General features: G+C 37.8%; 1 protein-coding gene across 12 annotated transcripts in view; it reads left to right on the top strand.

Moving 5' to 3' along the window:
• The window catches only part of tei (irregular chiasm C-roughest protein teiresias), a 222,391-nt gene extending 206,268 nt beyond the window's left edge, over positions 1-16,123 (top strand). For 6 of the 12 annotated variants that reach the window (XM_034317542.2, XM_034317544.2, XM_034317546.2 and 3 more), the window contains 2 exons: positions 7,592-7,770; positions 11,843-16,121. In XM_034317542.2, the coding sequence (XP_034173433.2) occupies positions 7,592-7,770; positions 11,843-12,076 (413 nt within the window). In that variant the 3' untranslated portion in view covers positions 12,077-16,121. Of the gene's footprint in view, positions 1-7,591; positions 7,771-7,973; positions 8,120-8,250; positions 8,363-8,463; positions 11,278-11,842 lie in introns of those variants that run through there. The other 6 variants (XR_004580613.2, XR_004580614.2, XM_034317551.2 and 3 more) reach the window with 6 other exon arrangements.
• The last annotated feature ends 976 nt before the right edge of the window (positions 16,124-17,099 follow it).

The raw sequence follows: 17,099 nt of genomic DNA on the forward strand, positions 1-17,099 counted from the left end.
TCCTGTAGAAAGTATCGGAACGCGTGGTCTCGCTTGGAATACAAAGAAAAGATGAAAGGGTAGGCGTCGCGATGAAGACACCAAGTAGCCGCAGTGGCTCTGGAAGAAGCCTTAACCGCATTTCCTGTCCCATTTTCGCCAGTGTCCCACATCGTCGAAAGCTACAAAAGCCGATTCCACGGAAATAAACCGCCAGAAGGCTGACTAAGCCGTCAGAAAGAAAGGAGCGAGCGTAGGGAGGACCAGAGAGGGAACTTTTTTAACTTCACCCAACGCCGCGAAAATCTGACCTACTTTCCGTGCCTCCCTTTTCCTCGGTCGTTGAAAATCTACCAGAAATCAATCGAGAGACGAACAGAGCGTGTCACGATCCTATGAACGCGTTTACGTCAACGGAGAACTTACAAAGGGCTAAAACGGCGATTAAAAATCATCCAACGATCTTATCTTTTATTTATACGCATAGGAATTCGGGAAATTCAATCTTTCCTTTTTCTAAATAATATCTAAGGAACATAGGCAAATTTTATTTACGAATAATAGTAAATGAATTTTTCTATTTGCATTAATCGAGTAAGAAGTCTTCAATTTTTTCTTTTTTTCAAATAGTGTATAACTCGAAAAAGCATACAGTTTCTCGATGTTCCTTGAACACAGTCGTAGGAAACGAAGAGCTCGAAGCAAACTTGTTTCACCAGCTAAAATTGCAAATTAACCCTTTTTCCCCAGGGGGAGTTACTCTAGGTAGAGTAAGTTGCCCCTTTTTGCTCGCTCGTTACGTGCATACCGTTTCAATGCGAACGACGAAAGAAAAACGAAAATCCGGAAAACTGGACCGTGGATACAGATAGGAACGGTGTCAGTGTTAACTTAAGACAAATTGAAAGCTCGAGGGGCCAGCTAGCCCCCAATTTGTCTTCCTGCTCGTTTCTGGTGCCCTAGACTTTACCCCGGAGGATGGCCAAAGCATCATTGGTCGATCGTTCCACCGCAAACCGAACTTTTACCATACATCATGAACCATGCCCTAATGGAAACAACGACTCCAACATTTTTTTCCTATTATCTTGATTCAAGTTCTATTTCATTCTTTTTCATGAATCGTATATTAGAATAATTATTTTAAGATTTTTCAAAATCTATTTAAAACCAATTTAGAATTCTGGAATTTCCTATTAGATCATTAATCATATGATAGAAAAATCAGAATTAATTTAATTCCCAATAATACATTTTGAAGTAAAAAATTTCCTGAAACCACTCTTTGAACTTTTTAAAATTATATTATAGGCCATTGTAAAATTTCTAAAATCAATCAAATTTTTCTAAACCCTCCACCGTCCTTTTATTCTCGCGTGCGTCGAATTTGTCGACTATCAACTGGTCGAATGTGCGGGCGTATCGCGCAGAAAAGCGTGTAATTAAATCCGCCCTTTGAAAAGGGAGTCCAGAAAAGGGGTTCGTGAAAGTGCATGACAGACACACAACGCTTCGCTCGGCTGACTGATTATCGGGCTAAAGGTTCCCGCGAATGTTTTAATGAATATCGAGAACAATTGCACAGATAACCGCGGTCTAGACTCGCGCTTCGAAACAATGGCGTCGTCCTGCGAACACTATCGCGCGTTTTCAATGCTCGTTGATTCTTATCGCATATCCGAGCGCATATAACCAAGTGAATCCTCGCTTGGATAATGTCACAACTTTCCGGGATATATCGTTCTTCCTAGAGGAGCAATCTCGAGACCCATTCGTGAGTCCTGATGCAACATAAAATATTATTCCTACGTTTTTTTCTCCTCCAAATGTTATCTTCCTGAAATCGATGTCTGCATGGTCGCTTTTTAAATTCCAGAACATTTCGCATTCTTACCCGCGTTAATTTCCGAATAGAATTGCAAATTTTGCTTAATTGTTTTTCACAATTATTCATTCAAAATTCACTTCAACGTTTAAATAAAAATATTTATTTATCTATCTACCCTTCTTCGCATAGCAAATATTCGACACGGTTATTTATCGAAATGGCTCATAAAAAAGAGAAAAATTTCAATATAGAAAAAACAAATAATAGGAGGGAAACGTTAAATAAATAGACGAACAAGAAAACACCGTTGTATCTAGAAACAAAACGTTTATCAAATTAGTCGCTGAAAGCCTCGGTATATCCAACGGAATTCAATGCACGGAAATGTATATTTGAAAGAACTCGCTCGTAGAATGTGTAGGCGTGTGGAAAGCTATCGCGGTCAATCGAGCGTACGCAACGAAATTAATCGGTCAAAGACGCGTGCCATTATAATACAAAGCAAGTGGGAAGCAAGCAAACTAGAGAGAGCACTTACTCGTCTGATCCGAGGATTGGAAATTAATCGATTAATTAGCAAGCTGTTACACGTGCTCGGCTTCGCTCGGGGTACAAGTAATTCGTTTCATCGTCTGTCCGCTCGAGCCCTTCGTCCATCCGCGTTGGTTACCCTCTCGCTGCCAATTTCACGCACAGATTGCGTTTGAATCGAATAGCGTTTTCGAAAGTGGAACGCGATCGTAACGTGTCAGACAGCGAACGTGAAACGTGGAACGGTTAAACGTTCGCTACCCTCGAATCGAGTCGAGGCAAGTAGAAATACTCGTTTTTGATCAGACAACCGTTTAATACAATGCACCATCAAATACGCTGCTTGACAAAATTATAAGATACCCTGAAAGTTTCTATTTAAACATCAATTAATTAAGTGCCCTTTCGTTTGTGATTCTCAAAATTTTCGGATCGCCGCTTCTAATAAATTACTAATGCGAGGTTCGCCTGTACAGATAGTATGAAGTCTATTTAATTAACGGTAATGCATTTAGAGGGGTGGGTAATTTAAAAATTACATTATTAGGCTCGCAGTGGCAATTAATCAGAGAATATTTAACGAGCGAGAAAACTACGATGTAATTTGTGAAATTACCGGTAATGATATGAAACGGGGACAGCAATTTTATCTCGATTTGCAGAGAATCGTTGTACAAATTAATACCGCGTAATTAAACGGTCGATTCTTCGATCGAACGGGTCTCGTTCGCGACCACGAAAAACATTTCTCGAATTAAACTCGAAAATACCGTGCCGCGCGTGTACGAATGTTGCGTCGTTAAAAAACCAGTTAGTCTTTTAAGCAACGAGAGCTTTGACGATGCGTCCACGCGAAATTTTCGGGCGTGAAAACCGAAAAAGTGATGGTTTTATTTTTCGTCGTAAGAGAGGCTCTCGGTGAAAATTTTCACCGGTTGAAACTGGTCCGGGAAATGTTTGAATATTCGCGAGTATTCGGTTCGTGTAAATTTTAGAATTTTAGAATCCTGCGATTTGAGGATCTTGGAATCCTTTAATTCCAATCGAAATTTTTAGACCAATTATGGTAGAAATGAAAGAGAAGGATCGCTAATCGCTTTAAGGGTATAAAAAAAAGAGTAACCACGACCAGTTCGAGTTGCCGGTTGGAAAACGATTCGCGAACTTTTCGTCGGATCGAAGTTTCTCGTAAGGAACAAACTGCAGCACGCGAGTAGAATCGAGCAACGATCGCACGGAATTCGTTACGGTAACGCAACTTCTTGTCGAAACTTTTTCCACGACGGCATCAGAAATGAATCACTGTAGAACGTACCAGCCATTGCCCACGGCTCATTTAACTTGCTAAGAGGTACTTTTCGGGGACGTAGCTCGTTTCTGAACTCATCCCGGAATTCGATCAACCATCTCTGTTTTTCTTCTCGCTAACCTGACAATTATCTAAATGCACAATTCGATCCTTCTATTAGAACTTGCAACTTTTGAAATTTAACACGGTAAAGAGTATTGATGCACCGGATGCGTCTTGTCTTATAAAGAAATTGCAATAGAATGTCGTGAAATAAATATGAGACGAAAAATAACAACAAAGTGTCGTCGTTGTTTTTAATTCAGAAGTTTTTAAATAGGATTTTCCCGTCTTCTTCAAGTTCTTCTAGATAGTTCACTTATTCATGACGAAGAGAACTTTAAATTATAATTAGGACACGAGAGATCTCGAGTTTCTTCACATTCTTAATACCGTTTTGCATAATGCATAAAGCTACATGTGTGTCACGTGCTACACGCTGACACGGCTGGTATAAAAAATTCAGGAAAACGACCAACAGTTTCTTTGAGCTTCTTTTACGTTCTCATCTACATTCGCAACTCTCCGTGAATATCTTGAGAGAGGAACAAATAGTTTATCTCAGATTTTAAGATTAATGCTAACCAGATATACAACGCTAAATTTTATTTTTTCATTTAAACTATACAGTTTAGAACAAGAATTTATTTGAAAATTTAAAAGATTATTTGACATTTCGTTTTTGATGCCATTAAAGGCTGATACCACTTCACCTGTTGCTCATTGACTGATTGAATAAATTACACCGTACCAAGCAAATTAGCTGTGCAATTATGGGCGTTTAAAAAATTTATTGAACACCGATGTCAAATACCCTTTCCTCCAATTTTATTGATTTCTCAAATGAAGGTCCGCAATATAAAATTCATTTTCCAATTATCTACTACTATTTACTAACAGAATATCATATTTTATTTAAATTCTCTTCCTTCTGAAAAATTCACGACTACATAAATTCGTAAGATAAAATCTACTCCGCTATCTCAAATAAAAATGTCCATCCCTTAATTTCCTTAAGAAAAACAATAGAAATAAATTTCGACAATAATCACCGATACACATTAAAAAAAAAAAAAAGAATAGGGAAAAAAATTCTACCATCGCGTTCATTGGTAAAAAGCAAAAGCTAGCTGTTCCCGTATCGAGACAGGTCGGCGATATAGATAGAAAAGGTTCGATGAAAGTTGAAAAAAGACAGAGAGAACGGGGTGCTTCCACCCTCACCGCAGAAACAAGAGGCACAGCCAAGGTATTCCAGTAATTTCAGTCGTAGGAATATTCATGAGCAGCCACGGCCGAGTGTACTGTTCCGCTTCTATTCACCGTTGCAGATGGGCCAACGCAGGGTCAGAAAGCTTGCTTTACGAAGCAGGAAATCCATGCAGATGAGAACGGGGTAAAAGGAACGGGTGTAGAATAGCGGAGAGGCGCGAGAGAGAGAGACGGTACACGTCGGGTCTAACCGGCCCCTCCGCTATCCACGCTTCAATTAGCCAAAGTGCAACAACAAAGCTACTGACGCGACATCGAGTAGTACGAGTAGCTCATAGTGTCTCTTCGCTCATCGATTTCTCTGATACGTATCGAACTAGAATCGCAATGGATCAAAAGCTTCCAATCAGACAGGTGATAGTTCCTTTAGATATTAGGATAGCAAGGGTTCGTTGATGAGATAATTGGCCAAACGAGATTGTGTCGATGAGAATGTCTTCTCGTGTAAATCGAGGCAAATTATTGTCACACATGGGACTTGAGAAACGTGTAAAAAATAAATTTCAATTAAATAAGGAATTCGAAATTTGCAACGCATCTGCTACATATTTTTCCACCGTTAAAACTCAGCAAATAATAATGGACTTTTTCCATGATAAAGCAAAATGGAAACAAAATACTTGCTAATTACCGAGAAAAATATTCAACGATGAATACGGCGCTAATTTAATTATACTTCTTTTTGCAGCCTCAGCATCGTTCAACTCGATCGATCACAGAATAATTTAGCCATTTAAATAATTGAAACCGTGACGGGTATTCAAATCGACGTCTGATTGCAAACAAATTTTATTATCGCATTTCATTAAAGAAACAGAGTTTCATTAACTCTCTACATTGAAACGAAACGTTTATCCAGATTTTCGTGGACGTTGTTTTTGGAAAAGCAGCTTATAATTACGAACGGATCGTTTTAAATATTCTATAGACACCAAGGTCTGTTGAAACTGCTTTTAGCAATTTTCATTTATTATTAATGTATCGAGGGGTAGTTCGCATAATTTGGGAAGAACAGAAAACAAATTTCAGCCTTTGATTTCTAACAAGATCCAAAATTTTAGTCTCTTCAACCAGATTTCTAATTAAAAATATTCTAATTTCATTCTATGATATAATATTTTTGAAAAATTGAATACGTGTCGATAGAGAAGTGAGAAGCAGAAGAGATTCGTATTGGCGATTTAAAGGGGGATAGGATCGGTGTGGCAAAACATTTCAGGATCCCTTGTAATAATATTGAAATCGGGGATCAAAGAGGCGGATCGTTACCCGTGAATCCCATCGATTTGCGATTTCCGAATGTATTTCCTCTCTCTCTGGGAACGTTAGGACGCGATTAACGGACGAATCGGCTGTCGTCGCCAGCGGCGGGACGATATTTTGACGAGAACCACGTTCGAGCTGTTCGCCGGAAATCAGAGATCGCCTTCAGGCTTTCGAATCGAGAAGCCCGTGACTGCAATTTGCACCGGAACACGCTTGTCTCTTTCTTCCGCGTTCAACGCATCGCTGTAGGCATGCGGCTACATTGTCACGCGTCTACTTTCGATCAGCCTCTGTCGTCTCGTGTTTGTCGAGAAATCGACGACGCTTGTGATACGAGTAAATCAAAAACGTCGACGCGAATCGTCACCGGAGAAAAATCCGCAAGATGTTGCGATAAAAACGTGAAACGTGTTCTATAAATATTTATGAAAAGAAAAATATACGATACCTAAATGACTTCTCTTTTACCCAGTTGTTTCGTGGATTAACATAGCATGTTTCAACCGACGGTTCCTCGCGATAAATTACTAAAACGACCGCTGATTATCGCTCTGCATTAACGTAATAAACATATCAACCTTTTCATTATTTGTAACAGCCATTATGACGCGTTTGATAAGCGGAACAAATTGAGCAATGAAAACCGAATTCGATTATGCGATATCGGGTATTTCTCTTTCGCATAAAGCGTTTCAATACTCTCGGTAATAACCCATCGATGCAGAATATCAATTTTACAGTAATTAGGCTTTAATTTATTCAGACGGTATATTCATAATTTATACACAAATAAGAGGATCAGATTTACTAAAGTGTATCGTATTCGATCAATCTTTTTTTTCAACCTTATGTTACAAATTATTTTTTACTTTTAATTATTATATTACTTAATGCAAATTTTGTCCCCGTTGAATAATATAATTTTCTACCCCATGAAATGTCAAATTTCAAAACATAAACTTAATAGCTAATATTTATTTAATTAATGAATAATGCAGAGCAAATAATCTAGTGAACATTTGAAGTGGATCTCTCGACCGTTTACAAATTCAACGTCCTCCTTTATACGAGGAAACTTTTGCTATTTCACGTCGATAGATCACGCTTTCATTTTAATGAAGTCCCGCTTAAAGCGGTAGCTTGTCGCGCCGTACTCGCGGCAATGACAACATAATTTAACAGGAATTACGGAAGATTACGTCGTTTAGCTACACGCCGAGATATTTTCATAGTTAACAAGACACAAAGCTCTGTGCAAGCTGGAGGGTTGGGTCGCGATAGCGTTACCGAAAGGGGTTGGATTTATGATCAATAAAGAAGCCCGCAATAGCGCATCGATCTAACCAGTTTGCAAATTTTTGTTCCAGGTCGACCCATGGTTTATCCACCAACTCAAACAGTGACATCGAAGGAGGGTGAACCTTTGAATATCGTCGTGGAATTTTGCGCTGAACCGAGATACACTAAAGTGTTCTGGATATCCGAGAAAAACGTTTATGTACCTGGTGCACCATCCAGAGACGGTGTTCAAGCACTTGCTATCGAGGTATCTTCTATTTTTTATTTTATTTTACAATAGAAATACCAAATTATTAATTAGAAATATTCCTTGAATTACTAATGTATCAAATTTTGAAAAATACCAAGGGTCGATATTTCTAATTATAAAAATTCTCAAATCTTCAAATTTTAAGACTGACATAGAAATAACATCTCGACCTCTTTTCTCCACTTCACCCTCCATATAAGAATCCCAGAAACCCTTCGGAACCCAGAAAAGATCCATTTCAAAGTGCAATAACCAACTTGCAAGCATGTCGCATTATATTTGGAAACACTTCCTCGATCCATAAACATAAGAGAGCCGTTAACAATAGCTTCGAAAACAAGATCAAGTAAGAAACGATTTAACTTTCCACCCCATTCGAATCGGTAAATCCTTGAAATACAAAACCACGTACAGAATCTTCGTCTCGTCGAATGGTGAAATTAGACGGTCAGCTAAAACGTGATTTCTTGTTTCAAGGAAAAAAGATGAAAAGGATGAAAAGAAAAGTTGCTGAAACACGAGAAACGCTTGTTGCATGGAAATACGAGACGGAACGAGAAATGAAACACGATAGCAGGATTCATACGCGGTATTCGCGCTTATTTCATTTTCGAGCTGGCATCGTCCTCGAGCTTTCTTCCCCCTTCTTTTTCACTCTATTTTATTTCCCTTTTTCCTCTGTTGCGACAGACAGAGTCCAGAGACTGGATGTATCCGCACAAAAGACGGATTAACCGTTTTTCCGAGGAATCAGGAATAACGGGGACAGAGAAAGGAGAGGAAGCGAAAGAGAGACGCGGTAGGGAAGCAAAGAATCCAACGTAGCTTTAAAGGGATTTGCTAATGCATCTGTGCGCTCCGTTTGTTTTTATTAACTTTTAATCTCTTTTGTGCCGGGCAGGAACGTTCTTAATTCGTTCGACGAAAAAGTGATTGTCCTTGTTAATTTCCGCGTCCACGGTTCTTTTTTTTTTCTCTCTGTTTTTGTTTTGTTTCTGCAGGTGTCTGCTTTGCTATACTCGTTTATCGGAGAAATTACGGATCTCATTGAAACCGTTTGAACGTCCCTTAAGCACTTCAATCTGTTCCCTGCGAACAACTCGCTCTGTATTATTCCGTTTTACGCTCGGGACACGCGCGAGTCCGCTTATTCCCCATTCCAATCGTACGTTTCTTTCTCCGCTGAAGATTAATCGCGATTTCTATGGGGAAAAAATTGAACGATTTTCCGGTGAAAGATCTTTGTTTTTCTTCTTTCATTTTTTAGAATTAAGAAATTTCATGGCCTTTCCTTCGAACAAAAACAAATAATAACATTCAGACGCGTACTTATTATCACGATTATACACCTTTCAACATAGCAAGCTCGAGATTTTAATTATTAAAGCGCGGTAAATTATTTCGCTACCTAATTTATAAAGTAACATCATGAAATATTGAGCTGAAGAAACTGGGGCTTAGGTTGTCTTAAGTTTAATACAGAATAGCCGTGCAAATTTAATCGCGAAGAAGAACGGGAATAAAAATGAACCCCAGAAAAAATTAAGCCAACATCCTAAATTATAAATTTCCTCCATGCTCGTGCTGTTTCTAAAAATATCAAAAGATCAACAAAACATTGCAAAAATAAAATTACTATCTCCCCGATTCTTCCACCCCTTATCAACCCCTTTTAATTTATACACCCACAAAGTTTTTTAACGAACATTTAAAAAAAAGAAAACGGAAAATCGAGAAGCTAGTTCACTGCTATCGTTAAACACATTGCCAGTAGCTCGTGGAGTACACAAGTTTCTTCATCAACTGGCGATTGCGGTGAACCGGGGGTAGCTTATTAATTTTTCAGCGAGAAGTTTGCCGGGATAGTTGGTAAACAGTATAGACTGGGTACGGCATTCAAAACAGAATCTGGGTCAAAATAACTTACCCTCACCGCAACACGTGCATCGGCTCCTCCTGCTCTCTCCTCCTCTCTCTTTCCCTCTCTCTCTCTAAGCCTCGTCGAGGATTTCACGAATTAATTATCCTCTAGTGCAGCGTCGGATAACAAGGGATATAGAGAACGGGTCGGGGATAAATCACGTACTAAATGCTATCAGTCGTGCTTTCGACGAATGCCAGGGAAATTTCACTTTGAGTTGTCAGGAACTTTCGTTGAAATTCCTTCCCGAGGACCGACGCCCCGCGGAACTAGACTAATACGACCCTGCGGCACACAGGTGTCTACTCGTGTTTGCACGCGCCGGGATGCGGCGGTAAAGCAAGCAGAGTACACCGTTTCCGGGAAAGGCAAGCTTCTGCACAAGACAATCACTCGGTCGAAAGAATCTATTGCTAGAGTTAAATAAAATTTCCTTCTATCTTTTGGATCATTGATTTTCTAAAACGAGTTTGATGATTAATTAAATTATTATTCATAGTGGTGTAATAGTGAACTTTGAATCACCTGTTACACGAAATTGCAGTAAATGTAGTTAATTTAATAGTGGGATTTTAGAATATCTTAGCCAAAGTATAGAATCGATGCAAAAGGAATAGGATAAATCGGAAAGCAGTAAAACTGCAAAAGAAAAGGTAAGAAATGAAATCAGAGGCCAATCGAAGGAGGAGGAAGCAGCACGATTTAAGGAAGTTTTCAGTTTCCCCGCAGAAGTTTCGCGCGAAAGTTTAATCGTAAGAAGCTAAGCAGAATCGCGACAGATAAGAAAGACGGTCGCGAAATCGACGCTATCGAATCGCGAGTTAATGAACGATAAAAACGTCCCTCGCGAAAGAGGTCGAACAGCTTCGAATTAATGAAATCTACGTTCCCGATCATTTCTCTCTACCCCTCGTATTATCCCGTTCCTATCGGTGATTTCGAGTTCAATCTCTGTAAATCTATTTCGATGACGATAATTTTGAAAAATTAACAAAGTTACGCTATTTTAAAAGAAGAACATTGTTCTTGAAGGACAGAGGATGCGAAAGTATCTTCGTTGGTTAATAAATACGCAAATTCCGAGAGATCCATTTAAGAAATTTCAGGTGATTTTAAAAAATAACCCCAACTTCTTCGCCCATCAATTTTCCTCTTCGTAGCCCTAATAACTCTCTCAAACTTCTTCACGATCCATCATCCCTTTCTCATGGTCCAACATTATCAAGCTATCCAAATCTTCTGAATCACGTTGCAAAAGTATCTAGCGTTGGATAACAATTTTTTGAAAATTTCTTAAAACAAAATAGATCAGGGATGGCACAAGTAAGGGTGCCTCTTTACATTTTTATTAACCCTTCTTTCAGATCTATTATACAGGGGAAGGTACAGTCATAATCAAGAATCGTTGAATAGTAGAAACTTACCTCGTGCTATTCTGTTTCTCGGTACTGCAGCATTCGGCTTCAATTCTTGGTTATGACTGTACCGACCCCTGCTAACCTGACGTTCAGTCGTCGGTGCTGGGCGGATTGTAGGTTTCAGGCGCTTTTTATTCGAATTTTTAAACATTAATTACTAGAAAACAAAGCCGTAAACGCTATTTCGTTATTCTTGATTTTCGTCTTATTTTGATCCCTAGAATCACCCCTTAAAATTTTGCCCACTTGTTGTCGAATTTTCGTTATTCTTGATTTTCGTCTTATTTTGATCCCTAGAATCACCCCTTAAAATTTTGCCCACTTGTCGAATTTTCGTTATTCTTGATTTTCGTCTTATTTTGATCCCTAGAATCACCCCTTAAAATTTTGCCCACTTGTCGAATTTTCGTTATTCTTGATTTTCGTCTTATTTTGATCCCTAGAATCACCCCTTAAAATTTTGCCCACTTGTCGAATTTTCGTTATTCTTGATTTTCGTCTTATTTTGATCCCTAGAATCACCCCTTAAAATTTTGCCCACCTCTTGTCGAACACCCTGTATATAGAAATAATTAAAACTAATAGACTGTCAATTTTATCAAAAAATCTACATTATTTATAAAGCTACAATTGGATCACTTAAGTGGAACACACGAGGGTGGTTCGCAAACCGTAGCAGTACAGTATCGAATTCATTAACGAGCCACGTCTCTTCCTGTTTGCTTTTCAGGACGGAGGCACGGAGTCCTGTTACAGGACGGTGTTGAGCTTCGACACGATTCAATGGTCGCACGCCGGAGAATGGTTGCTGTTAGTCCGCTCGTCGGAAGGGATAGCGGACGCTTCCGTTCTCTTGAACGTGACACGAGCCTCCGAGTACAGTCACGCTCACTTCCGGTCAACGAATCTCACCTGTCTATCGCTGTCTCTACTCTTGCTCGTTCTCCAAGAGTATCGTCGTTGAATTCACTCGTCCTAACTGTTTCTCGCTACTCGAAAATCAAAAATAAAAGAAACTTCCTGGGGTAGAAACGAAGGGATAAAGAAATACAGTTCCGTCGTTCTTCCAGCGACGATTGTACATAAAACTAACGAAATAGAGAGGGTGGGTGAAATACGTTTGATGTGTTCTTGAAAAGTCGAGGCGACTCGATGACGATGCAACGAGAATCGTGTTTGTTAGGTATCGAAAAATGAGCGCGCTTAATACGAGATTTAAAAAAAAAAATGAAACGAAGCCTTTTATCGACGCTGTCAATGAACGATCAAGAGCTTCCCGGCAACGTCGATAATCCGGCCTCGACGTTCCTTACTCGTTGGATCTCGTTGCTAAGATTCCAATTCTCTTTTTTTATTTTTTAAATACCCTACGACTTTCCTAGAAGATAGGCAACGATACGAGGTAACAACCATGCATGTACCGTTTGATTTTCCTTTTAAATAAGATACCTAGGTTCCTCGGGGGGAACCAAACGAAGGGGGTTGTTGTTTCCATGTGCGCTCGAAACTTCGAAACCAACGACTTCGAGTCCGCCCGCGACGTAGCGGATTCATCAGCTTTCGAAGAAATATTGTTACGCGATTTCGAAAGCTTTCGATTCGTCTCGATTCAAGACGGAAGCCACGATGCTACGTTGCTCGCCACGGCGGGGCACGTGTAAATATTTGTATAGTTTATTTGTAAGGATACGACATGGTGAAGATTGAGGCACGCACCGAACTCGAAGACCAATTTTTCATCGAAGATTGTACACGCTCGATGCAGGGCCGAACTGGTGAGTGAAATTTTTACCGGACTATTAGCGACCCGAATTTCCTGACCACCGAGAAATTTTTCTCGACTCAGTTCGCCCCTGGTACGACGTAATTGTTGAACAGGAGACTCGCAACACCAGCGGAGGTTTTCAATGAACAAAGATAGGATTGATCCAAATATGTGTAGGGATAAGGGGAGACGAATGAAAGGGATGAAGAAATATTCCAAGAATAGGAGCATTAAAGGTAAATTGTTGTATATTATTTTAGGTAAGTAGCGTTTAAATAGCGTGTATATAGTGATTGTAAATGCATAGGCTATCGTACACCGACGGCTATGTATGACGAATTATACGGTGACGCTGTTAGAGATATATTTATTATTCGTTGATATATTTTTATAAAGTTTTATTTAGCCATAAGTTCTCGTTCGCCTTCCCCCCTCCTGGATGTCGCGTATCGATCGTGGTCAGTTTCGTTGAGAGAGGTGAGAGAATGGGAGAGAGAGCTGGCTCGATCATTTCAGTTCAGAACGTTTCAACGAGGATCGTAACAATAAAACGCACTCAGCTAAACCCCCTACGAACGTTCTAAATTAAACGCGCAGTGAGTTGCATAAATATTTTCTATCCCTTCGATCAATGCATGCATAACAGATTTTCAAAATAACAAAATTTTTATTCATTTAATTATTATATACGAATTATTTATTGAAGCATCAAACCATTCGTCAGTAGATTATACTTCACAGAGGATGGTCTGACCATAGTACACTTGTACTACTTGCCAGTGTCCGGTCACACTAAACATGTAGTAATTAATTTTATTGCATTAAAATTATTTATTCAAGCATTTAGTCATTCTTCGGTGGATTATTCTTGACATAAGATGACGGTCTGATCACAATTGACTTATACTACTTACCAGTGTCCGCTCACATTAAACATGTAGTAATTAATTTTATTGCATTAAAATTATTTATTGAAGCATTTAGTCATTCTTCGGTGGATTATTCTTGACATAAGATGACGGTCTAACCACAATTGACTTATACTACTTACCAGTGTCCGCTCACATTAAACATGTAGTAATTAATTTTATTGCATTAAAATTATTTATTGAAGCATTTAGTCATTCTTCGATGGATTATTCTTGACATGAGATGACGGTCTGACCATAATAGACTTATACTACTTGCCAGTGTCCGCTCACACTAAACATGTACTAATTAATTTTATTACATTAGAATTATTTATTGAAGTATTGTGTCATTCTTAGGTGGATTATTCTTGACATAAGATGACGGTCTGACCATAATTGTCTTATACTACTTGCCAGTATCCGCTCACACTAAACATGTAGTAATTAATTTTATTACATTAGAATTATTTATTGAAGTATTGTGTCATTCTTCGGTGGATTATTCTTGACATAAGATGACGGTCTGACCATAATAGACTTATACTACTTCCCAGTGTACGCTCACACTAAACATGTAGTAATTAATTTTATTGCATTAAAATTATTTATTGAAGCATTTAGTCATTCTTCGGTGGATTATTCTTGACATAAGATGACGGTCTGATCACAATTGACTTATACTACTTACCAGTGTCCGCTCACATTAAACATGTAGTAATTAATTTTATTGCATTAAAATTATTTATTGAAGCATTTAGTCATTCTTCGGTGGATTATTCTTGACATAAGATGACGGTCTGACCACAATTGACTTATACTACTTACCAGTGTCCGCTCACATTAAACATGTAGTAATTAATTTTATTGCATTAAAATTATTTATTGAAGCATTTAGTCATTCTTCGATGGATTATTCTTGACATCAGATGACGGTCTGACCACAATTGACTTATACTACTTGCCAGTGTCCGCTCACAGTAAACATGTAGTAATTAATTTTATTACATTAGAATTATTTATTGAAGTATTGTGTCATTCTTCGGTGAATTATTCTTGACGTAAGATGACGGTCTGACCATAATAGATTTATACTACTTCCCAGTGTCCAATCACAGTAAATATTCAATCTTTAATATAATATCAATTTTATTGACCGAAATCAATTTAATATGACAAGAACTTAATTTAATTATTGGAAAATGGACATTTTGGATTATGATCATTTTGACCCATAATTAAAATGTCATTATATTATGTGGATTTGAAGAGTAAATCGTGAAAATATGCTTTTAGGAGTATTTTCCTTTACTGCATATTGTCCGTAATGTCATTTAAATTTACAATACCTTTAATTAAATCTATAGTACTTATCGGAGCCGGTATTATGTATGACCGAGTGATTAATCGAAGAGATATGAATATTTTAGCAACTCGTTGTAAATGATGATTGCATTCTAACAGTATGAAAGGATGAGAGAGAGAAAAATCGTTGTCCTCTGTGTGTTTATTCGTTTGATCTCCACGATTGGTAGGTGAGAAATAAAAAAAAGAAAAAAAAGACGATAGCGTAGCGTCTCGTTTCGAATCGTTCCAGTTCCTTCGGTGAATAAATAAACTACATTGTTGCGTGGGATTTTTCCTAAAGACGAAAAACAAAACGCAGTGGTTCCTAATTTTTTAATACGCCCATCACCGGCTACGATCCGTAGCTTCGTTAATTCATCCGTTCGCGCCTAATTCTCGCACGGAAGTCGGTGTTTAATTAATCAAACAGCGAGAATATATCAAAAGAAAAATTGTACATCCCGGTGTGTCTTGTTTTGCGAGTTTTAAGTTGAAGCAACCAGGAATAATCGGATGTCCCTACCCTTTTTCTTTGTTGTTTTATTTTTTGTTTTATTCTTTATTTCGTCGAATTGCTTAGGTGTTATAAATAAGCAACGTGATTGTAATCGTTGTACCCCCATGACGCCTAAAAGTCCAATAAATGATATTTACAATAAAAATAATTTTAATAATCCACCCCTAAAATACGTCTCATCGAATTTCCATCCTTTTCGATTGGGTATCTTGGTTTCTAGAATAATTTTCGAATTTTTATTCTTCTTTTCACCGATTACAATTTGAAATTGAATGACGATTCGTCTATTCGTCAATGCTCGTTGAAAACTATTGACGGAGTATGCAGAACCGAAGATAAGGTACCGTCGAATAAATCGCACGATTCAGCGACGAAAATGAAATACTGAAACGAGAAAATAAACGTGTCAGAGATAGGTGGCAAACATTACGGGTCGAACAGATAACGGAAAACGACCACGTGAACTACATAAATCGTGATCTTTCGAAAAAGAGCTTCGGCACAGATGAAAGAAATTGCATTGTCCGCGATATGTAGTTGGATTATTAACATCGAACTTTGCGTTGCCTGTAGAAACACGTAAATAAGGGAATAAAGAAAAAGAGAAATAACGAGGTAAAATACAATAGACTGTTACCATACTAATAGAGCCACGTGAAATACTTGTGAAAACTTGTAGTTACGCAAACGTACGTTTTGTCTGAACATAAATAAGGTTTCTTTGGAAAGAAAGAATAAAGAAAGTTCTGTTTTTTTTCTTAGTAGAGAATAACTCATTGACATCGTGATATAATCATTGAAGAAATTCTTATTTTTATTAGATTGTTAATTTTCCATTACCCTTTGAAGTCTTTTGCAATTTTATCAAATTATTTTATCTTTTAAATCACATCACGTAACATTGAAGAGATCCTTATTTTTATTAGATTGTTAATTTTCCATTACCCTTTGAAGTCTTTTGCAATTTTATCAAATTATTTTATCTTTTAAATCACATCACGTAACATGGAAGAGATCCTTATTTTTATTCGGTTGTTAATTTTTCATTACCCTTTGTAGTATTTTATAATTTCACCAAATTATTTTATCTTTTAAATCACATCACGTAACATTGAAGAGATCCTTATTTTTATTCGATTGTTAATTTTTCATTACCCTTTGGAGTATTTCATAATTTCACCAAATTATTTGATTTTTTAAATCACATCAGGTAACGTGTAGCTTCGCGAGGTTTCAATTAGTAATAAACTCTTTAAAAATAAAATATAAGGTATGGAGTTGAAACAATATCTTTGTACATATTGGAAAATCTGCCAATAGCCGTTGCTATTAATAAGGTCAGACGTAATCCTCGTGTTCCATGCACCTCTAATCCGGAACAAGCACATAATCAGTTCATAACGGTGGTCATTATCAGTTGACCAGATTTAACTACAACGCGATTAAGTCA

Source organism: Osmia lignaria, chromosome 16 (genome assembly GCF_051020975.1).
Source record: "Osmia lignaria lignaria isolate PbOS001 chromosome 16, iyOsmLign1, whole genome shotgun sequence".
In the NCBI taxonomy this organism is placed as follows: domain Eukaryota; kingdom Metazoa; phylum Arthropoda; class Insecta; order Hymenoptera; family Megachilidae; genus Osmia; species Osmia lignaria.